Source organism: Trachypithecus francoisi, unplaced genomic scaffold (genome assembly GCF_009764315.1).
Source record: "Trachypithecus francoisi isolate TF-2019V2 unplaced genomic scaffold, Tfra_2.0 Lachesis_group0, whole genome shotgun sequence".
Classification (NCBI taxonomy): Eukaryota; Metazoa; Chordata; class Mammalia; order Primates; family Cercopithecidae; genus Trachypithecus; species Trachypithecus francoisi.
The window spans coordinates 62,555,207-62,580,014 of record NW_022681453.1 but is presented as its reverse complement, the minus strand read 5'-3'; the positions used below and the strand labels follow the sequence as shown (position 1 = coordinate 62,580,014).

The window sequence follows — 24,808 nt, the reverse complement described above, 5'->3', positions numbered from 1 at the left end:
CATATGTTGTATATAATCATGTACAACATAACTCATATTATATATTTAAAATATCTTTTTATTACTCCTTTTCCACACTAATCCAAAGCTCTCAACAGTGCAGATATCAGTAGTGAATGTCGATTCTTGACTTAATTCAAATACCCCAAGTTCTTCTCCCTTAAGTATTTGCTTCTGACTCTTCACCATGTGAAGAGGTATCTCTTTGTTTTCTAAAGCAGGAATGGGTATGAGATTTGTTTGAAATGCCCTCAGAGCTGAAATCCTGGCCTTCATGCTGATTCTGTGCACACCTGCTGTGCTATCCTAGGCTGATCCCCCTCCTGCACCCCATGGCGAGCCCTACCCAGTCATGTTTGTTCCTTCGAGACACTACCAGAGAGGATTTACCAATGCTTGTCCTAGAGTTTTGGCACCTCTACGGGGTATAGTTTTCTATTTTTAGACTATCTTTCTGTATTATAGTTATCTCAGCATCCAAAAAAAGGTGGCTTTTCTAAGTCTAGCTTTCCTAGAACAGTGTGAATCAAACTTGTCCAACCTGTGGCCCACGGGCTGCAGGAGGCCCAGGATGGCTTCGAATGTGGACCAACACAAATTTGTAAATTTTCTTAAAACATGAGGTTTCTTTTGCCTTTTTTTTTTAGTTCATCAGCTATTGTTAGTGTATTTTACGTGTGGCCCAAGACAATTCTTCTTCCAATGTGGTCCAGGGAAGTGAAAAGATTGGACACCTCTGGTTTAAATTATAGAGGAAGTGCCTGTTACTTGCAGATTCAGAAAAATTTACCTGTAATGCTAATGGTACCTTTTGGGGACTGGGTTATTCTTACACAATGTTTTTTCTTTGATCATTCAAGTCAATTCTGGTCACTTATATTTTCGTAGAAGATATTCCTTTTCATTAAGATATTTAACATTATGACCACTAATTTTTATGCTCAATTTGTGGCATCTCTCCCCACCTGTAGTTATACTTCTTTTCTCGTGTCTGATGCTGCGTATCTGTATGAGCTTCTCCCCTTATTTCCTTAATTGGATTTGCCAAACATTTGCCTATTTTATTTGTATTTTCAAATGCACTCTTGGTTTTGTTTATCAGTTCTATTTGGGAAGGGAGCTAATATTAATTTCTGAGTTTTTCTGTTTGCTTACTTTTTGTTTATATTCTACCTATCTGATATTAACTACCACTGATATTATTTACATTTTCCTGCTATATTGTTTCCTATCTGTTTAAAAATTTCTCATCTAAAATTTTAAATAGGAAATTTTTTTCTACTTAAAATGTAAAATTTCCATATTTTCAACAATTATTTCTTTTGGTTTTAGGTATTTGTCTTAAACATAGCATACGGAAGAATTTTGCCATCTACTAACCCAAAAATCTGACTCATTCGGCTTTATCCTAATAAGTAATATGACTACTCTTATGTAAGGTATCTTATTTTCTGTTGCTATTTTTGTATGTTTGTTTTAACTTGTAGTTTCATGTTGCTTTGCTTTCTATTTTTTCTTTACTACCTTCTCTTTGTATACTTTCCCTTCTTTTTAAACTTTTACTTGAAAGTTCATTCAGTTTCTAATCTGGAAATTATCTATACATTTTAAACTTATTTTAACCTATATTTCTCTCTTTTTTTTTTTTTTTTTGAGAGGGAGTCTCGCTGTCACCCAGCCTGGAGACCAGTGGCATGATCTTGACTCACTGCAACCTCCACCTCCCGAGTTGAAGCGATTCTCTTGCCTCAGCCTCCCAAGTAGCTGGGACGACAGGCGCATGCCACCATGCCTGGCTAATATTTTGTATTTTTAGTAGAGACAGGGTTTCATCGTGTTAGCCAGGATGGTCTCGATCTCCTGACCTCGTGATCCGCCCGCCTCGGTCTCTCTCCCAAAGTGCTTGGATTACAGGCATAAGCCACCGCGCCCACTCCCTTGCCTCTTTGTTTTTTGTTTTTGAGGCAAGGTCTCCCTCTGTCACTCAGGTCGCCGTGCAGTGGTGCAATCTCGGCTCACTGTAACCTCTGCCTCTCTGGTTCAAGTGATTCTTCTGCCTCAGCCTCCTGAGCAGCTGGGATTATGGGCACACATCACCACGACCAGCTAATTTTTGTATTTTTAGTAGAGACGGGTTTTACCATGTTGGCTAGGCTGGTCTCACACTCCTGACCTCAGGTGATCTGCCCACCTCAGTCTCCCAAAGTGCTGGGATTACAGGCGTGAGCCACTGTGTCCAGCCTAGCCTCTATTTCTTTATCAATATCAAGAATGTAAGTATCTAGAACATTCTCCCAGAACACAATTTTGGCATCCTTTGACTTCCTCTCTTTTGCTGCTCAGATTCTGTTGACTTCCCTTGGCCCTTTATTGAGTCTATACCTAAATACACCATGTGTTGGCTAGCTAAATATTTCTTAGTCAACCCCCCAAAGCTGACTTAGAAAGCATTTTGGCCAGGCACGGTGGCTCATGTCTGCAATCCCAGCACTTTGGGAGGCCGAGGCGGGCAGATCACCTGAGGTCAGAAGTTCAAGACCAGCCTGGCCAATATGGTGAAACCCCCATCTCCACTAAAAATATAAAAATCAGTCGGGCATAGTGGTGCGCACCTTGTAATCACAGCTACTCGAGAGGCTGAGGCAGGAGAATCGCTTGAATGCGGGAGGTAGAGGAACGCAGTGAGCTGAGATCACACCACTGTACTCCAGCTTGGACAACATAGTGAAACTCCTCTATCTCAAAAAAAAAAAAAAAAGAAAAAAGAAAGCATTTTGTATAGGGGGAACTTTGAGGAAGCTATTTATAAGATTTTACCCATTCAAGAAAATTAGAAAGTATTCAGCACTTAGAACAGAATTAACGTCAATTGACCCCACAGGGGCAGGAAGTGCAGCAAAGCAATATGTGCAGACATCTTGCTATCTCTTCTCTGAGACTGTAAGACAATGAAGAATAGACAGAAGTAACACACAGAAAGGTCCCCAGCTGGCACAGACCACACAGGTCTGATATCACCCACACAAGCCACCTCTGCCTGCTGTGTCTCCAACACAGAGTGAGTGCTATGGTTCACCCTTTACAGCCTCTTCCCTACCAGTGAAGTTTTAGGGGCTTCTCCCCTCTTGGACTCAATTATTTTTAAAACACTGTATTTATTTTAAAAAGATTCCATAAGTACCTGCCAAGTCAAAATGTGCATAATTCAAATCCCATTCCATTTAGCCTTTCTGCAGCAATTGATTCAGTTAGCACTCTTTTTAGACTACCTAAGGCCCCAATCATGACCTTAAAAAAGCCAAACCCCTCTTGGCTTCTGTGATTCAACTCTCTTGGTTTTCCTCCTCTTCCTCACCCAGTTACTATAGGTATTAAAATATCTCAGCGTTCTGTCTCTGTTTTCTATGATTTTCATTCTCCCCAATCCCCCATGTGTTGTACCTCTCACAACTCAGCTCTTGCCTAGCTCTCTTTTGGGAACAAATCCTCCCCATACAGCAAACTCTACCAGGATGTTCCCAAGGCACCTGAAGTACAGTGCCCAAGTAAGATGAAGGATTTAGGGAAAAGAAATATTTTTTCTTTTTCGAGACAAAGTCTCATTCTGTTGCCCAGGCTGGAGTGCAGTGGTGCAATCAGAGCTCACTGTAGCCTTGACCTCCTTGGACTCAAGCTATCCTCTTACCTCAGCCTCCCAAGTAGCTGGGACTACAGGTGCATGCCACCATGCCTGGCTAACTTTTCTATTTTTTGTAGAGACAGAGTCTCACTATGTTGCCCAGGCTGGTCTCAATCTCCTGGGCTTGAATAATCCTCCTATCTCAGTCTCCCAAAGTGCTGGGATTATAGGTGTGAGTCACTGTGCCTAACCAGAAGGAGGATTCTTGAAAGTGAATAAAACTACCCCAAAATTACACTGCCAAGTGGGGAGGCCTCACTTTATCTACAACCAGCTGATCCTAGCTTGACCTAAAGCTCTCCATTGAGTTGACTGGAAAAATGTGTCCAACATCAACCCATTATCCTGAACTCAACCCCACCCTGCCAATAAACAAAAGCTGCCTGTGTTTCCTATGTCAGTGAATGGTATTCCATTTCCCCCTAGTCTCTCTTCCTGCATTCTTTCCTCTCCCTCACTCCATATCCTACCATGACCTGGATGCCCTGTCTTAATCACCTGGCTATGGTCAGAACCAGGATCATCTATGATGCTTTAAATGTGCACATTCACTGCCCACATCTACCAGATCAAAATCTCTACAGGAAGAGACAAGTGGTTTGTAATTTTTCTGAAAGTCCACAAGACATTCTGATACACAGCCAAGTCTACATCCAACTGGTCACCACATCTGGTCAATTTTATGCCTTCAACTACCCTCCAACCTGACTTCAGTCTTTGCTCAACCCTCTGTCATTTCTTGTCCCCACTTTCCTATCCTTTCCTCTCTTTTCTAAGTTCCTCAGTGCCATCAAAGGTGTGAAAGTTGTCAGAATCAAAACGGAGTAACTTGTGTAAAAAAAAAAAACAACTCTCCGACAAACAGAGCTGGGGAAGGCCATGAAGAAAGGGTTTTCTGGTTTCTATGCCTGATAACAAAATCATCACAAAGATTACAAAAACCACAAACTTGACCAAAGGCCATCATAAAACCTTACATAAAAATACATCTTCCAGGACATCTGCCTAGCAACTGCCTGTCCAACCTCGGACTTGAGTCACCCTAGTTATTGATCCTTGTAGCCAATGATAATCATTTCAAAACAATCATATCCTCCTCCTCATTTTTGCGTAGGAAACCCTTGTCTTCGTTTATGTCCCTGAATATGCACATAGTTTACTATGGCACACATATTCCAGCTGCAGTACCCAATTCCCAAATAAGCATCATTTTCTTTAGGGAGCTTTTTTCTGCTTGCTACTTAGCTTGACAGCGGGACCTGGAATCACAGCCGTGGCTTATGCTCCTCTCCTGCTTCAACTCCCTTCACCTACTCTTCACTCCAGCTGCTACTAACCCCCCAAAACACCATGCTTCCTCACATCTCCACAGCGTTCATCAAACTGCTTCCGGTGTTAAAGGTCCCAATCCTCTGTGACCGTGCGGACACAGCTCAAGGGTCACATTGTCTGAAGAGCTTTCCCTGACACTCCCCTACCACCCTCAAGGCTACATGGAGCCAATACTCAAAACAGCATGGCTAATTTGAGTGCACTGAATGGATTTCCTTGTCTCTCTCCCACGGACTACGTGCTGCTTACAGGCAGCTCTGTCTTCCTCACATCTGTATCCTCAGAGCTTGGCCAATACATGTTTACTGGATGAATTTCTTTTCCACTTTTCATTAACCAAAGATATATATAACCATTGAGAAAAAATGTTATAATAACAGATATAATTCAAACAATAACCTTTGCTATTCTATTTTTCTTATACTTGAAAGAAATCTGAAAATAGCGATTATTTAATCTTTTACATTCTGCTAAGGGGGTGGGATTGCTGCAGCTGAGACAATTCCCTCTCTAGGTGGTGAGGTTCACAAGAGCAGGCCCTTTTGCATCCTCTATGCCTGGCTGACACAGTGGCTTCCTAATGAATGTTCATTAAATGAATTATGAACTCAACTATAAAAATATGAATACCAAGTCTTTATCTAAAAAACTCACTTTTTCTTTTCTCTCAATCTATATTTTATATACCATTACTCACCTTGTTGATCATACTCCCAGCCAAATTTCCTTGAGTCACATAATGCCTGCCCCAAAAGGGCAGCCTGATGCATCAATTTCTTAGGAATACAACCTACATTTACACAAGTGCCACCAAGACCTGAGAAAGAAAATAAGTATTAATGCTTCTTTGTGTGTCTAGTTTCACACATCTGCAGTCATATTATATTAAAACATGTGGAAATGACAAGCTCAATGGTAGGGTGGATGATACCCTACCCCAAAACAAGACACAAGGGATTAACCCAAATTTTCCGACCACAGGTCCACAGAAGAGACCCAAGGATGAGTAAAAATACAGATGTGCACGTGAGAAGTTTTCTGGGCACAGAGTCCAAAACTTTCACTTCAGTCTGATCCACAGAGATCAGAATGATCTAAGATTAATTAGATATGTACTACACCAGCCCTGTACTCTCCATAACTCTGACTCCTCAGAGTCACGTCTTCAACTGCAAGCTTCCTGGTCACATTTACTCTGAGTCCTTAACAACAAAAAATGGATTATGCAAAACAGAGTTCCCCTTTGCAGGGCAGGTCTCAGATTCTCTCTGACTGCAGTGTCTTCTGGTATGCCAGATAAGTAGGATTATTTCTGGACAAGAAAGGGAGAAGGGGAGGAGAAAAAAAGGAAAGAGGCCAGGGTGAGGGACAAAAAACAAGTGTACACACACCACAAGAACATTATGAGAAAAATCAAGGTAGATTAGCTTTTGTATATAAAATTCTAGGCTATAACCTTCTGAGTAAGTTTGAATTTTAAAAATTGATTTTCACACTTTATGTGAAAAAATCTGCCAGAAAATTTTTTCTAGCAGAAAAGAGAAGACACATTCGAATTGGGTAACTGAAGGATTAACAGAGAAATTATCACAAAGGTGTAAGCAGGAGGAGCAAAAAGGGATAGAATAGTTCCCTAAACTAGTGACAGCAGGGTACCACTGGCAGCCCCATGTGAAGGGGCAAGGAGACTGACTGCCACCACCCAGAGGGAGCCAGCCATCCAATGGAGGGGGTGGCCTTCCACAGGAAGATGCAGGGACCCAGCAGGGAAGAAGCCAGGGGAATAAAATCCCAACTCCACTCTCCCTCTGCCCTCTTCCCATTACCCCAAAGTGGCCAAGCTGCCCCAGAAGCCAGACGGCAAGGCTGCCAACAGATCAGTCTTATGGGGCATACAGCAGGGCAGAGGCAGAGGGGGAATGCATTTAAAGAATAAATGGAAAACATCCAGCACAAAATCTATGTGCTCTTTTCACTGTGGAAAAACAACATGGAAAGGTGAGTGCTCTAGTCTACAGTAGACAGCAGTCATAGAGCTGGTCATTGGTCTCGTTAAGCTAAACTGTAATTATTATATACACTCACTCCATCAGCTATTGTGCAGCTAATATAGTCAATTATGAAACCGACACAGAAACAAAGAAAAATGTTTCTGGCAAACTTATGTGATCACGACACAGTATATACACTGTGACCTCAACTATGTGACATGCACGCAAAAAAATACTATGGCAGAAGTGCTGAAATACTGGGGTCATGGAATCTTTTTTTCTTTATGTAAAATCTTCCTTACTAATGTTTATATTATCTTTCCAACATCACTGCTTGTTAACTATATCCTCACTAAGACTCAGTTTCTTTTTTTAATTTTTTTAAAATTTTTTTATTTTTTTGAATAGAGACAAGGTCTCACTATATTTCCAGGCTAGTCTGGAACTCCTGGGCCTCTCAAAGTGCTGGGATTATAGGCATGAGACTCTGGGCCAGGCCTAGACTTGCCTGTTTTCTTATTCAAGAAACAGGCGAGTTATACCTCTTGAGATTGTTGTGAGGATTAAATGAGATTACACAAAGCAAGCAACATATGTAAACAGCAGAGAGGAAAAACAGAGAAAAACAGCTTACCCCAGGATGTGCCCTGAGGTGACGGGACAACAAAGTCTAGCACCATAACTTTCTTTCCCAAAATGGCAGCTTCCTACAAACAAACAACAACAACAAAAATTACATATAAAGATCTTGTCACTTTCCTGACACTCCCTCAATTTTTGTCTTCCCTAAAAAACTGTTTTTGTGCAATACACAATCTTTTACCTGAATTATACCAGCTATTACAACAAAAGCTTAAACTGTAATGCTAATTTTTTTTTAAGTAGCAGAAGAAATGACTATGGCAATCATCAGGAAGATTATCTACGAGTTTCATTTCTACGTTCATACCTTCGCACATGAAAGGCCACCAGAACCACCACCAACAATGATGAGATCATAATCATATGCTGAATCTTCCTGAAGGAGCTTCTGTAACAAACCACTCTGATATGCCTATGGTTTAATTACAGGAGAAAGAACACTGCAGAATTTAAAGTTTTATAGCTGTTTATGTATACCCTATGTTTAACTAGTATGGATTTCTTTTATAAAAATCTTAGGAACAATCTATAATTAATCTAAGTTAGAACTGTAAATTTATCTGGATGCTATTTAAAAATAGGGTCCAACTAGTTAAAACTTATACCAAAGTACATATGTTTTTGTCTCTTCTGACACCTGACAGCTAGGCATGTGTCAAATAACCTAGAAGGCTGTGGCTCTGTATCGATGTAAAATGAAGTCATTTTCCTTGGTCTAATTATCAAAATGTTATAGTCAAGTACAGTGGAATAGCCAAGTATCATTTTTCAAGATCCTTGTTCACTTGTGCTAGTTTTAATTTTGAAAACAATTCTTATGCATTATCAGCAAATTTTGTCATAGCTTCTCATAAATCAATCTAACCTTTGTAGTTACACTGGTGAGCTTCCTATACAACACCAACATCTCGCATTTTCTTTCAGCAACAGTTATGAGGCTGGCCCTGGGCCATATCCTCTTGCTCATTTGGCCCTCCTTGTGATCAGAAGTAGCTTAGATGATGTTAGAGGTTCGATGTGTGATTTAGCAACAGTTTTTTTTATGCCAAGTCAGTTGCTCACTCCCATTACCTTGGCTTTAGACAAATACCATGATCAAACTAGCCCTTCCTGAACAGATGCTTCATAACTACGTGGATTCACCAGATGCCATGTGTTCCCATGAAGAATGGGTGCCCAAGAAGGTTTTGGGGACATTCTAAAAAGGGCCCCTCTGGCCTCCTTACTTTTAGGTACCCTTAGGGAAATCCACCTCCTCAGGATCTACCATCCAAAAAATATCTTTCTGTCTTGAAATAATAGAATTGCTCTCTCTGCATCTATAGATTTATTCTTGGACATTATTTTCCAAGTTAGGATTAGCAAGACAAGCACTTCAGAAGGTGTTTAATGGCTATAATTACAGGACTTAACCACTATGTGCACTAGGTTATAAATTCTAGGACTAATAAAGCAGATTGTTACTGCATAAGGATGCTGATCATAGATTAATACACAACGTAGGCAATCTTTTTTCTCCACAAAAATATAATTCTTAATTAAAGCCTCAAATACAACTATTTAATCAATCACTGATTACTCATACTGTATACACATATAAAGGATATGACAGAGTAAAATTTTAATAAAAGTGAATAATTATAAAATAAGGACCTTATTTAATAAACATCAATTTTTATCTATCCCTGCTTACCTAACAACTCCTGTTCATTTGTAGCATTCTAGGAATCAAAATATCAAAAGCCATAGGCCTTTGGAAACCACCACAAAGTTAGCAGTCTTAACAGGAATCCTAATTGCCCTAGACAAGAATGTCAGTGTTGACCTCTTTTTACTGGACAAACAGTAATGCTATCTCTCCCCATCAGGAGGAAAAGACCTGGGATGTCTCCAGGGTGGTTTGTCCTGGTGCCCTCACACAAAAATCCTAGCTTCTGAAGTTCAGGCTGGTAGAAAAGCTAATTTCCCTTAAAGCAATTAATATTATCTGACTGATAATTATCCTATATGCTTCATTTCATAACTTCCAAAAGATGAGTAGACTCCTAAAAACCATTTTCTCCTCCTTTAAATACTTTTTAAAAATGTGAACATACAGCATTGAATAACATATAATACTATTATTACCTGGAAAGTTTGGTCACATCCACCTACATGCACTTTATTCACAAAAACATTGGGCACAGTTTTCTGATTAGTGATTTCTGACAGCACTTCTTGAATATTGGCCCCATCATCTAAAGAAGAAAAAAACTACACATAAAAACAATGAAAAGAGTTCCAAATCTTTGTGAGTTAAACTAAAGTGTTACGACACTCAAATGTTCACATGTACATACCCATAACAGGTCGGTGTGTTATATAACTTTATGAAATGATAACTCAAGAGGGGAAAACATCCATGCTTTTAAAGAAAATCTTAAAAAATAAAGATCTACTTATTCCTTTAAAGATAAGGAATAAAGACAAAGATAAACTCTTCAAAATTAGATTTTGATATATTATTCAGTGACTATGCCAAGACAAACAGATAAGAGCCCTCTTTAAAGAGCAAATACCAAGATAAAATCTGCTGTAACAAGAACTCAGAAAATACTTCTTACAATTACATTTGAAAACTGTTTATGATCATAGTCCACTATTTATCTTCCATCCCTAAAAATAAAACTGGTCCATGACTACTTAAGACTACCTTATTGGTATGCCCTTTAGAAAAGTCTCCAAGATTCAAGAGCATTTCACTCAATAAGGCAACTTGGTTAAAATGAGTCAGTGAGGTTCTATGAAGGCAGAAATCAAACTTGTTCAGTTCATCACCATGCCCTCACCCTTGAAAAGCTCCTTATGTGTAAAGTGCTCAACTAATATTAGATGTATGAATGCCAAGAATTCAAAAGTATAAAGCTAAAAACTTAATGCACTCTCCCTGGTGGATGACACAGCCAGGAAATGGGAGCGGATCCTTTTCATTTGTTACAGCTTAATCTATTCTGCTAGAGAGCTGGCAGATACATCTGAAATGCCTCAAGTACTTCAAAGGGAGCAGCTTATATATCTTCCTCCCACTCCCTTCCCTCAAATATGGAAAATGTATAAATAAAAATCCTACACCAACTTATCTGCCACATAAGGGTTCATTTTCTGCATGGCTGAATGTAGACAAAAATGCCTCATTTAACCCGAAGACAAGAGTAATCTGAATTGAACAAAGTAAATGGAAAGAAGTCAATCTTGTTGGCATTTATTATAAACAACACCGTGTAGTAACTGGTCTACTTACCAACTTGATCAAGTTCCAAGACATTACATTCGACTCCCAAAGAAGAAAAGAGTTCTTTCACCTGTAACAAAAATTTAGCTAAGTTTCACTCTCACAAAAGATTCAACAGCTGTGAAATATGAACATAGTAATGAGAGATGTCAAAAATAAATGTTCTGGAGGAACAGGAGTTCTAGCTGATGGGTGGTTTTTGTTTTTGTTTTTGATTTTTTTCCTTTCCTCTATACATTTTCCCAAAATAATCTTAGGCCATCCCTTCCCTTCTTTTTACCGTCTCTTATGACTTTCAAATCTACAACTTTTGCCCAAATCTCTTTTCTGAACTCAAGATAGGCAGTATCTATTTTCCACCTGCGTGTCCCACAGGCATTTCACAGGCAACATACCCACAATACTACTCCTTTCCTTCCACGTACCTTTTCCTCTTCCCGTGTTTCCTTTCAACAGTCATTAAATCATTCAACAAATTTTTATACATCAAACACTTTGAATGGTTCATCCACATTTCTAAGTACTCAAAAGAAAACAAGGAATAAGATACAATCTCTACCCTTTAGTAGGGGAAACAGACAAGTGACAATTTAATTTATAGCACTGTCTCCAGTTGATTAAATAAGAGCAACTACAGCCTTGCTACTCACGCAAACAGAGGGCAGAGGAACAGAAGGACAGCATCACCCAGGAGCTTACCAGACATGCAAAATCAGGACCTGCAGCAGGATCTGCACCTTAACGACTGCAGAGCTCTAATTGGGAATCATTTTTATGCCTCCCTCTGAGGGAACATCTTCCTATCCCACATGAACTCCTCAGCCATTCACTGTCATTACAAAGTTTTAGCAATTCTCTGTTGAACTGGTTCATCTTTCTAGTTCCCCATAGTTGCTACCTTAATCTGAGCCATCAACATTGACTACTGGAAATTCTCAGTAATATCCTACAAGTTCTTTCTGCACCAGCTTTGTCCTCTCTACTTCTGAAAATTACATCCAAAGTGGTCATTTAAAACCACTTTTCACCACTTTACTTAAAAGCCTTCAGTGTCCTCAGCCCTCAAGGTAAGATTTAGAGGTTCCACTTTCAGAATGGAAGTGTGAACAGGGGAAAACTGGGGAAAATTATTTAAAACAACCACTAGAAACTATCTGGAAAGTTCCTACAGGCATTGAGCAAATGAAAAAACACTTATTCAAGAAATATACTAAATCTCAATTAAAACATGGAGACGCTATGCCATTTGCACCCCAATCCACCCCTTCCCTCCCTGGAGCAGTTGATGGGAGCAACTGCTGGAGTTGCTCCTGGAGCAGTTGATGGGAGCTCCACTCTAAGTGAGTGTGGTCCAGAAAAACCAGGCTCCCTAGCCCTAACCAGGAAGAAGACAGTGATGCTTTCACCACTTCTTTTTTTTTTAACTTTTAAGTTCAGGGGTACATGTGCATGTTTGTGATACAGGTAAACTCATGCCACAGGGGTTTGTTGTACAGATTATTTTGTCACCCAGGTGTTAAGCCTAGTACCTATTAGTTATTTTTCCTGATCCTCTCTTTCCTCCCACTCTGCACCCTCAGGTAGGCCTCAGTGTCTGCTGTTCCTATCTATGCGTCCATGTGTTCTCATCACTTAGCACCCACTTATAAATGAGAACATGCAGTGTTTGGTTTTTTGTTCCAGAATTAGTCTGTTTAGGATAATGGCCTCCAGCCCCATCCATGTTCCTGTAAAGGACATGATCTCATTCTTTTCTGTGGTTGCATAGTATTCCATGGTATATATGCATAACGTTTTCTTTATCCAGTCTATCATTGATGGGCGTTGGGTTGATTCCATCTCTTTGATATTACGAAGAATGCTGCAATGAACATGCACATGCATATGTCTTTATGATAGAATGATTTATATTCCTTTGGGCATATACCCAGTAATGAGATTGTGGGGTTTACCCTTCTATTCAAAACAGTAGTACTGCAGCTGAGCACAGTGGCTCACACCTATAATCCCAGCACTTTGGGAGGCCAAGGCAGGAGGACCGCTTGACCCCAGGAGTGTGAGACCAGCATTAGCAACTGAGTAAGACCCCATCTCTACAAAAAATAAAAAATAAAAATTAGCCAGGCATGATGGCACATGCCTGTAGTCCCAGGTACTCTGGAGGCTGAGGTGGGAGGATTGCTGAAGCCAAGAAGTTTGAAGCTGCAGTGAGCCATGATCACATCACTTCACAACAGCCTGGGTGACACAGCAAGACCCTGTCCCCCTCCAATAAAGTACTATTAGTCCTAGCCAGAGCAATACCACGAAAAAAGGAAATAAAAGGCATCCAAACTGGAAAATAAGTTAAATTATCTCTGTTCACAGACAACATGATCTGATGTGTAGAAAACCTAAAGATTTCACAGATGCACACACACCAAAACCGTTGAAATAAAGAAATTCAGCAAAGTTGCATTGTACAAAATCAACACACAAAAATCAGTTGATTTTCTGTATACCAATAATGAACAATCCAAAATGGAAATTGAGAAAAATTTTCATTTATAATAGCAAGAAGAACTAAATACTTAGGAAGAAACTTAACCGAGAAAGCAAAAGACTTGGATGTTGAAAACCACAAATGTTGCTGAAAGGAATTAAATAAGATAGCAACAAATAACAACATCCCATGTTCATGGATTGGAAGATTTTATACTGCAAAGATGTCAGTAGTACCCAAAGCAATCTACAGATTTAATGCAATCCTTATCAAAATCCCAATGATCTTTTTTGCAGAAATAGAAAAATCCATCCTAAAATTCATATGGAATTTCAAAAGACCCTGAATAACCAGAACAGTCTTGTAAAGAAGAACAAAGTGGAAGAACTCATGCTTCCTGATTTCAAACCTTACTACAAAGATACAGTAATCAAAACAGTGCCATACTGGCATAAAGACAGGCTTATAGACTAAGGAAGAGACCAGGGAGCACAGAAATAAAGCCTCACATATACAGGGAAATGATTTTTAACAAGGGTGCCAAGACCATTCAATGGGGAAAGCATCATTTGTCTTTTCAACAAATGATGCTGAGAAAACTGGCTGTCCACTAACAAAAGAATGAAACTGGACCCTTACCTAACACCGTGTACAGAAACTAACTCAAAATGGATCAAAGACCCAAAAGTCAGAGCTAAAACTATAAAACTCTTAGAATAAAACATAAGGCAAAAGTGTCATGGCACTGGCTTTGGCAATGATTTTATGGATATGATCTCAAAGGCACAAGCAACAAAAGAAACAACAGACAAATAGCACCTCACAAAAATTTGAAATTCTTGGTCATCAAAGGACAGTATCTACTCAGGAGGCTGAGATAGGAGGATCATCGAGTCCAGGAGTTTGGGGCTGTAGTGCATTTTGATCACACCTGTGAATAACTACGGCACTCCAGCCTGGGCAACATAGCAAGATGCCATCTCTTAAAAAGAAAAGAGTACATTATCAACTGAGTAAAGAGGCGACCCAAGGAACTGAATAAGATATTTGCAAATCACATATATGATAAGGGATTAATATCTAGATTATATAGAGTACTCCTAAAACTCAAGAACAAAAAGTTAAAACCCCAACTTAAAAATGGGCAAAGCACTTGAATAGATATTTCTTCAAATAAAAGATAGAAATGGCCAATAAGCACATGAAAAGTTGTTCATCATCACTAATCTTTAGTGAAACGTGAATCAAAACCACAATGAGATAACACTTCACATGCATTAGGATAAGTATTATTATTATTATTATTTTTTTTTTTTTTTTTTTTTTTTTTTTTTGAGACGGAGTCTCGCAGTCGCCCAGGCTGGAGTGCAGTGGCCGGATCTCAGCTCACTGCAAGCTCCGCCTCCCGGGTTTACGCCATTCTCCTGCCTCAGCCTCCCGAGTAGCTGGGACTACAGGCGCCCGCCAACTCGCCCGGCTAGTTTTTTCTATTTTTTAGTAGAGACGGGGTTTCGCCGTGCTAGCCAGGATGGTCTCGATCTCCTGACCTCGCGATCCACCCGTCTTGGCCTCCCAAAGTGCTGGGATTACAGGCTTGAGCCACCGCGCCCGGCCAATAAGTATTATTTTTAAAAACACAGAAAATAACAAATGTTGGTGAGGATGCAGAGAAACTGGGACCCTTGTGCACTTTGGTGGGAATGTAAAATAGTGTTGCCACTATGGAAAACAGAATGACAGTTTCTCTAAAAATTACAAATAGAAATAGCATATAATCAAGCAATTCCATTTCCAGGTATGTATCAAAAGGAATTGAAAGCAGAGACTCAAATAAGTATTTGTACACCCATGTTCATAGAAACAATATTCATAATAGCCAAAAGGTGGAAGCAATGCAAGTGACCATTGACAGATAAATGGATAAACAAAATGTGCTATATACATACAGTGGAATATGATTCAATCTTTAAAAAAAAAAGGAAATTCTGACACATGCTACAACATGGTTGAATGTTCAGGACACCACTCTAAGTGAAATAAACCAGACACAAAAAAACAAATACTGTATGACTCAACTCATATGAGGTACCTAGAGCAGTCATATTCATAGAGACAGAAAGTAGGATGGTGGTTGTCAGGGGCTGGGAGAAGGAGGAAAAGGGAGTAAGTGTTTAATGGGTATAGAATTTCAGTTTGGGAAGATGAAAAAGTTCTGTGGATGGATGCTGCTGATGGTTGCACAACAATGTGCATGTACTTAGTGCCACTGAAGTCTACACTAAAAAATAGTTAAAATGGTAAGTTTTATGTTATGTGTATTTTATCACAATATTTTTTAAAAAGCGAACCAATGGTAATATAAATTTGTAATTCACAAATGTATTGAATTCATACAGGACTGGGGAAACATGGCTTAAAATTAATGTGGGGAAAGTACTTCTAAAAGTCAGGACATTTTATTCACTGTTTAGTTTGCGTTATTATTTTACATTTGTCCTTTAACATTGACTTTCCAACTAGTCTAGCTGCCTCTACACTGAGTCTAGTTTTATATGATGGCTAGATTTCAAATCACAGGTCAAATGCTGCTCACAAGTGTGAGATGACTTTTCTTTGCCATATCATTAAGTTCACACTTATTAGCAAGCATTTTAAGACCTCCTTGGCCAGGCATGATGGCTCACGCCTGTAATCCCAGCTCTTTGGGAGGCCAGGCAGGTGGATCACTTGAGTGCAGGTGCTCGAGACCAGCCTGGGCAACACGGTGAAACACTGTCTCTACAAAAAATACAAAAATTACCCAGGCGTGGTGGCATGCACCTGCAGTCCCACCTATTTGGAAGGCTTACGTGGGAGGATCACTTGAGACTGGGAGGCAGGAGTTGCAGTGAGCCAAAATCAAGCCACTGCACTCCAGCCTGGGCAATAGAGCAAGACCCCATCTCAAAAAAACAAAGACCTCCCTAAATCACCTTTGAAACTAAATTTCCAGCCATTTTCCAATGAATCTTCCTGATTCCCTTGCATATACCTTGTGCTCAGCCATACTATTTTCCTTTTATCATTATCTATCTTTGCTGATACTAGTTTCTTAACTAGATGCTCTTTCTTACCTACAGACTAACTTATCCCTCAAGGACCGACTTATGTGGCATTTTCTCAGACTGTTCTGATTCTCAACAGAAGCCACTGTTTTATCTCTTATTCCCACAACTCTCGTTTTTCTTACGCACTTCTTTCTACACATGCAAGCTGGCTGATTACAGCTCAATTAGACTATGAGTTTACAGGAGGCAAGACCAAGGTTTGTTCATTTCTGTGTCTCTGCAACACTAAGCACCCAATGACGCTTACTGAATGCCATTAGCAGCCCAATCAAGAAACAATCTCTCTCCTTGACTCTGCAAGGATAAGGACACATGTGGACTATGGTGTCTAATTTTGGCAGATACATTTAAGAGGTTCATGGTCCAAAAAAAAAAAAAAAAAAAACCTGTACAATCAAGTTAGTGAGTGGCCACATGTAAAGACAGACATGTAAGAAAGCAGGCTACTCAGTCAAGCAAGAAAAACACTTGGCAAAAGTACTGGAAGATCTGCCCTCCAAGCAGAAGCAAAGTTCTTAATTCTGCCCACTGGAGCAATGCTCACCTCCAAGAATGAATAAACATTTCAGAGAGGCAGATTTCGCTTCACTTAAAAAAATTCCGATAATCGGCCAGGCGCGGTGGCTCAAGCCTGTAATCCCAGCACTTTGGGAGGCCGAGACGGGCGGATCACAAGGTCAGGAGATCGAGACCATCCTGGCTAACATGGTGAAACCCCGTCTCTACTAAAAAATACAAAAAACTAGCCGGGCGAGGTGGCAGCGCTTGTAGTCCCAGCTACTTGGGAGGCTGAGGCAGGAGAATGGCGTGAACCCGGGAGGCGGAGCTGGCAGTGAGCTGAGATCTGGCCACTCCAGCCTGGGTGACAGAGCGAGACTCCGTCTCAAAAAAAAAAAAAAAAAAAAATTCTGATAATCAGAGCTGTCCAAATATGTAATGGGACTCAAAATCGTGGCCACATTACTGAAAATGTTAACACATACAGAATAGAGGATCATTTGTCCTAAGATTTTCTGTATCAGCAAAGGTTTGACTAAAATTATTTAGGATAATTCACCCTATATTATGTGCCTGACACTATTGTCTAGGCCCCAGTAATACAGCAGTAGACAGACACAGTTCTGATCTCTTGGTATTTATGCAAACTACAAAGGACAACTCTTAAGAAATATAGACAGAAACAGACCCCAGAAATAGTCCAACACATACATGAGAACCTGATCAATGATGAGTGAGCATACAAACTAGTGTGGAAAGGATGGGGTCTCCGAAAAAGGAAACAGGAACACCTGGTAAGTCACAAAGAAGAAAATAAATTGGATCCCTACTCATATTACCAATATCAATCCCAGGTAGATGTCAAGAAGGTGGGTATGAAAAGCACACTACTCACTACTCAATTTTCAGGAGCTAAAACAGGAGAATATCTTTATGATCTCTGAATAGAAACAGATTTCCTAAATAAGACACCACAAGCAAGCCATAAAAGGAAAAGAATGATAGAAGCAAATATATTAAACTTACAAACTTCAGTTAATGAAAAGATCCTTACATTAGTCTGTTCTCCCATTGCTATAAAGAAATATGAGACTGGGTAATATATAAAGAAAAGAGGTTTAATTGGCTCACGCTTCTGTAGACTCCACAGGAAGCATGATGCTGGCATCTCCTTGGCTTCTGGGAAGCCTCAGGAAACTTACAATGATAGCAAAAGGCAAAGGCAAAGCCAGCACTTCACATGGCCAGAGCAGGAGCAAGAGAGTGGGGTGGGGAGATGCTACACTTTTAAATGACCAGATCTCATGAGAACTCACTATCATGAGGACGGTACCAATGGGATGATAATAAACCATTCATGAGAAATTCACCCCCATGATCCATTCATCTCCCACCAGGCCTTACCTCCAGCATTGGGAATTACATTTCAATATTTGGTTGGGGACACAGATCCAAACCAAACCATATCAATCCCATAAAAAGAGTGAAAAAGGAAGCTAAATCTGACAGATTTTCTACAGCAGCAGGTCCTCAAATAACATTAGTTCATTACAACAGTGATTAATAAAACTATTCCCAGCCAGAGCCACTGTCAAGTGGAGTTTGCACCTTCTCTTCATGTTTTCTCCAGGTACTCCAGCTTCCTCCCACATCCCAAAGATGTGCATGTTAGGCTAATTGGTGTATCTACATTTTCCCAGTCACAGAAAGTGTGGGTGTGTGTGCAAGTGCACCTGCAATGGGATGGTGTCCCAGCCAGGTTTGGATCCCGCCTAGCACCCTGAGTTGTCAAGATAGGCTCTGGCCACTTGCAATCCTGAAATGGAGCAAATGGGTTGGAAAAGGAATGAATAAGCAAATATAAATTATTGCCAAATAAAGCTTCATAAAGTAGACAATAATCATATAGACACAAACAATAACAAATGCAGTAGGAGAGCACTCAACAGTGTACCCTCCATATTTCTGATTTTGTTTTTGAACTGCCCAGTGGCACAAGGTGCTCCTTAAAATCCTGTTTTGCAAACATTTTTTGATTTCACCCACTACCATTAGAACCCAACCTCTCCTGATTCACCAGAAATTGGGTAAATAATTTTCTTCCTTGTTCTCTTTAATCTCTCTTAAATGTATGTATAGTTCACATTTATTTCAGTGTTTAATACTAGACATGTTTTGGGTCTCTATTTAAAAGTTTGGTGATTTTTTTTTTTTTTTTTTGTGGTCAGAAATATGCCATAGGAACTTAACTCTTACTTCTATCGATTAGCCTACAATAAAACTGGTTTTGTTACATGTCATTTGGCTTAAGGTTGGTTTCCAAGAACCTATCAACAATGTTGAGTGAGCACTTACTGTATACATAACCAAAGGATAAGCATCCTAAATATATAAAGAACACCTACAAGTCTAGTACAAACAACTAAAAACCACTGCATAGGAAAATAGGCAAAAGGCCTGAAAAAAAATGAAAAACACACTATAGAATTTCATAGAAGAGGAAGTTCAAATGACCTATGAGCACACTGGACTTCATTTGGGAAATGCAAAATTAAACCATAATGGAATGCCATTTCAAAATGCCAGAATGGCAAAAATTAAAAATATCAACTGTTAGCAAGGATGTAGAGCAAGATGAATTGTTATAAACTAGGAGGAGATGGCCGGGCGCGGTGGCTCACGCCTGTAATCCCAGCACTTTGGGAGGCCGAGGCGGGCGGATCACAAGGTCAGGAGATCGAGACCACAGTGAAACCCCATCTCTACTAAAAATACAAAAAATTAGCCGGGCGCGGTGGCGGGCGCCTGTAGTCCCAGCTACTCAGGAGGCTGAGGCAGGAGAATGGCATGAACCCGGGAGGCGGAGCTTGCAATGAGCTGAGATCCGGCCACTGCACTCCAGCCTGGGCGACAGAGCAAGACTCCGTCTCAAAAAATATATATATAAATAAAAAATAAAAAAAAATAAACTAGGAGGAGAATAAATTGGTATAACTACTTGGAAACTCAGTTGGGCATTACCTTGCTAAGGTAGAAATCATGCATCCTTTATGATCCAGCAACTCAGCTTCAAGACATCTATCCTAGAGTAAGTCTCTTGCAAGTGCGCTGGGAGTTACGTGCAAGAATAAGCATATAGCTGTACTGTTTTTTAAGACCAAAATACTAGAAACAGCAAAATGATAAACTCCGGAATGATTCATCCCAGGGAATAGTCAGCAATGAAAATTAATGAACCCCAGCTACAGATACTAATATGCATGAATCTCTGAAACATAACTGTTGCAGAAGAAAACTGCAGATGTATGTATGGTTTGATTTATATCAAGTCCCAAAACAGGCCAAAAGGAACCAAATATTGATTAATAATGTATATATTTGGTAAAAATGTAAAAAAAAAAAAGAAATTTTGCATAGTGGTTAATCCTGAGGGGGGGAGGAGACAGCCAAGGAAGTTTCTAGTGTCACTTTATTATTCTTAAAAATGTATATGCATAATATATGTTTTAAGAAACTATACACATCAATGTAAACTTCAAACATATTTGAAAAACACAGCCTATAATTTCATGAACTCAACCTAATAGTTTATGCTTTTGCATACTGTCTTCCACGTATCATTTTTCAACTTTCTGTAAAATGAAGTAAATTCCTGAACGTTGAAAGTCTCTGCCTTACACGTAGGTTATCACCCAAAGACTCGTTTTTAAGTGAAGTACTCTTAAACTCAGAATACATTTGTCCTTAGAAATAATGCCGGATTCCTAGCCCGCGCCGAAAAGTTAAGGCAGTGTGCATGAAGCTGAAATTACCTCACAACCTTCCTGTACCTTCGTTTCACAAGACGGGGAACTGAGGCTCGGCACAGGGTCCTAACCCAGGTCGAGGTCACGCAATTAGGAGTGTTTCTGTTTTGATAAACTATCACAAGCCCACCTCAGGGGAAGCCCGGGGAGAGGAGAGGACGGGCGGCTGACCTCACTGCCGCAGCCCGGGACCCGCGGGCGCCCCAGCCCGGACACGCCCTGCGGGGAGTGGCGTCCGCGTGGCGGGTCCGGTCGCGTGCGGTGGAGCCGGCGAGGGCCGCGCCTACCCGAGTACTGTGGGGACAGTAGCTCTTGCTGAAGATCATCACCCGGCTGCGCTCAATGAGGCCCCGGAGGCGGCGGCGCAGCTCCTCGCGAGCCTCGGACGAGCTGCTGGGCCCGGGGGACGACAGGTGGGCGCGGCGCCGCGGCGGCGACAACACGCGCGCCCCTCGGACGTGGCCCGAGCGGCGGTTGGGGGCATCGCCCGCCTTCCCCGGCCCTGGCGACTGTGGCGGCGACTGCTCCACGGTCTTGCTTTCGCTCCCGGCCGGGCCGGGCCTGCTCACAAACCGAAACGCAGGCGGCGGCGGCGCAGGGACCCGGCTGAGGGGCGGCGAACGCTGCCTTTGCTGGCCACTCTCAGCACCCGCGCGAATCCGCCAGGCAGCCGCTCGCCCCACCCCCAGCACCGCCCGGCGCATGCGAACTGGGCCCCCCGCCCGCCGGCCCGCCGGCGGCGTAGGTATCACCTGCCCTTCTCAAAAGAGGAGGGTACCAAGCGCGAGCCTCTTTATCTCCAGGTTGTGCGCGCGTCCCGAGACCAACCAATCTTGGCGATGCCGCTTGGAGATGGCCTCTGTGCAATGCCTTTTACTCCTAATAATGCCCAACAGCCCATTTAAACACCTTAAAATATACGTTCTTCAATTTTTATGGGAAGTGTGAATTGGAAAGATTGATATTTTTAAAAGTTTAGATCACACAAGCTAAATAAATACATTGCATTTGCTATTGCAATGCAGCTTTAAGATGAGTTTCCTAGGTTGCTACCGGTCAGTTCACTTCTACATAGAATTCCAGAGCCGCCCCTAACAAAGGAACTCTGAAACCTCGAGAACAGGAATCCTCTGTCCATTTCGGGGGGTGGATGGAAGATCTTTGAGCTGAACTAGCCTGCAGTGACTTACAGCCCCCTTCACCACAATGGGTGAATAAAACCCCAATAAAGAGAACAATCAACCACAAGACCAGCAGGTGTGAACCGGTTCCTGCCTACCTCTAGGCTGTCATCCCCTGACAGTGTCCCTTGGGTTCATTCTGCTTCAGCTACACGGGCTTTCTCCCTGTGCCTCAGATGTGTCAAAACCATTCTCGCCTTAGGGTCTTTGCACCTTTAGCTTTATCAGTCTAGGATGTTGTCTCCTGCAATGGACTGAATGTATCACCCAGATTTCATATGTTGAAACTCTCATCCTAATGTAACAATATTCGAAAGTTAAGACCTTTGGGAGGTAATTAGGTCATGAGGGCAGAATCTTTGAGAGTGGGATTAGTACCAGTAGTTAGTATCACTAAGAAGAGGCCAGAGATCTAGCTCACTCTCCACCATGTGAGAACATAGTGAGACCTTACAACTGGAATGGGCAAGTCGGCCCTCATCAGAAGCAACCATGCTGACACCTTGATCTCAGACTTCCAGGCTCCAGAACTGTAAGAGATAAAATTCTGTTGTTCATAAGATGCCCTGTCTATGGTGCTTTGTTCTAACAGCTCCAACAGACTAATACCTGCTCCAGCAAGTCTGGCTCCTCATTGCCAACTAAGTCTTGGCTTAAATGTTACCTCCTTAGATAACCTTTTGCTGTGTACCCAAAATGAAGTAGCTGCTAATTTCCATCATTTCACACATGTTCCAGTCCCTTCATGACACATTTATTATTATTTTCAATGACCTCCCATATTTCTGGTTTCCTTGCTTGTTGTCTGCCCTACCCCTGTCTCCATGACCTTGACTGGAATGTGAGTTCTGTGAGAAAAGGGCCTTATCACTTTGGCCCACAACTCTAGCCCCAGAGTTTATCACAGTGCCTGGCTCATAGTAGGCACAGAATACAGTTTTACTGAATGAATGAATTAGTGATTCACACATGTCACATCTTACCAGAACATATATTACCGTATTTTGCTTCTCCTCTTGTCCTCACATGACAGGCTGGGATCTCAAATTCCTCTTCTTCCTACTTTGTTCATCCAGGGAGTCACAAGTCAGGGAGGTGGAGTACAGACCACGATGTTCAGGGACTGCCTCATGCCACTCCTGTTGCCCTGGGCCCACATAGCTTATTTCATGCCTTGACTCCACAAGCACTTCCTGAACACCTCAGTCTGTGCTAAGTGTTAGGGAATAAGCACATGGAAAAAAATAGCACCTGTCTTCAGGAGATCAGAGCCCTTCTAGGAGAGATGTCAAAAATAAGAAATGCAAATAAGGAAGTAGTTCTAAAGAGAAGAATAATACCTGAGCTTGATGTGATGAAGTGAAGAATCATTGGCCCAGACAATAAGCACTGGAAGAGGGTATCAGAGGGAGGCAGCCGAGCTGAACCACAGAAGCAGGGGAAGGCTGGTATATTGGGGGAAAATGCTGAAAGATCCAAAAATGAGCAGAGGTGAGGGAGAAATGAATGCCGTTGAAGTGAGCAGGGGCCAGATGGCTGCGATCTAGTTGACGCTGTTTAGAAGATCTCTAGGAAGGAAAAGGAACATGAGACAATGACTTCAGGCAGCAGGAAGATGACTTTCCTATTAGCCCGAGCAAAAATCAGATTTTGGAAGAACTGAAGAAGAAAGGAAACAGAACAAGAGAGAGATCCCCTTTATCTTTTTATTTTTATTTATATTTTTTAAGAGACAGTCTTCTATTGGGACTCTGGACATCTAGACATCAGTGCAGGGGCTTTCTGAGGAGACCAGCCTCCCTGGCAGGCTTAGATGTGATCTAGCCTGAGTCAGGAGGGGAATACACGTGGGGCTGGATGTTCTTTCAGATCCCTGGCAGAGATCAAAGACAGAGTGGTCAGCTTGACCTAGCTTCTGCAAGGGCTGGCTCTGATGTGGGAGAGGGAGGCAGTCCCCAGAGCAGGAATGCCTTCCCTGGGGCTCCTATCCTTGCAGGGGAGAAGCTGGCCATTGTCCCCTCAGAGCCTCCTTCACTGCAGCCCGAGGGGGGCGACTGACAGATTCCTCAGGGGGGCAAAGGGAACGGGTTCCCCAGGGGAGGAAACCTCTGGGCTCTGGCTTCAACCCCCTCCCGGGGAAACATTCACAGTCCCTCCGGAGGAGAGCCCTGCTGCAGGAAAATTCTAGGGCAGAGCCCAGCTGCGAGGGGCCTGAGCTGTTTGTGATAGTACCCCAGGCTCCAAACTCTCTGGGCCTGGGGGCAGTTCCCTTCCTCGGTTACAACAGATTCTTACCCCGCCGTGCCCTACAGCCCGCCCCGCGAGGAAGGGGCCCAGGAGTGGACGGGTGGACAGGTATTCCGGTGTCTCGAGTAGGGGCCAGCCTGAGCAGCACCGCCCGCGTGGGGCAGACAGGGCACGCAAGGCAGGCGCCAGGCTCCAGAGCAGCACCTGACAAGTGTTCCGGCGGCGTCGGGTCTCCATGGAGACGGGGGCGGGGCCAGGCGACCGTGATGAGGTTGGGGCGGGGCTTTTCAACTGCCAACGGCCCCTCCCAGCCTGGGCAAAGAGACATAGCCTGGCCTGGAAGACCGAGTCAGGGACCCCCAGGCAGAGCCTGAACCCTGACGGCGGCCGGGGCCTCCTCCCCCCAGGCGCTGCTGCCCCTACACGGACGGGCGCCCTCTGCGGGTCCCACGACTCCTCGCTCAGTGCCACCAGATGCCTCACCCGGGCCCACTCCGCTGGGTCCCTAGGGATCTTAAAGCGCTGGCCCAGCCGCGGGATCACTCCCATAAGCCTCCCGACCCTCCCATGGG

The 24,808-nt window shown here is 42.1% G+C and overlaps 1 protein-coding gene across 1 annotated transcript in view; it reads right to left on the bottom strand.

Moving 5' to 3' along the window:
* Positions 1–21,532, bottom strand: part of TXNRD3 (thioredoxin reductase 3) — a 50,452-nt gene extending 28,920 nt beyond the window's left edge. Inside the window, 6 exon segments of the mRNA XM_033201713.1 lie at positions 5,709–5,828; positions 7,637–7,709; positions 7,952–8,056; positions 9,772–9,881; positions 10,925–10,985; positions 21,096–21,532. Of these exon segments, the coding sequence (XP_033057604.1) occupies positions 5,709–5,828; positions 7,637–7,709; positions 7,952–8,056; positions 9,772–9,881; positions 10,925–10,985; positions 21,096–21,512 (886 nt within the window). The 5' untranslated portion in view covers positions 21,513–21,532.
* Between the last annotated feature and the right edge of the window lie 3,276 nt (positions 21,533–24,808).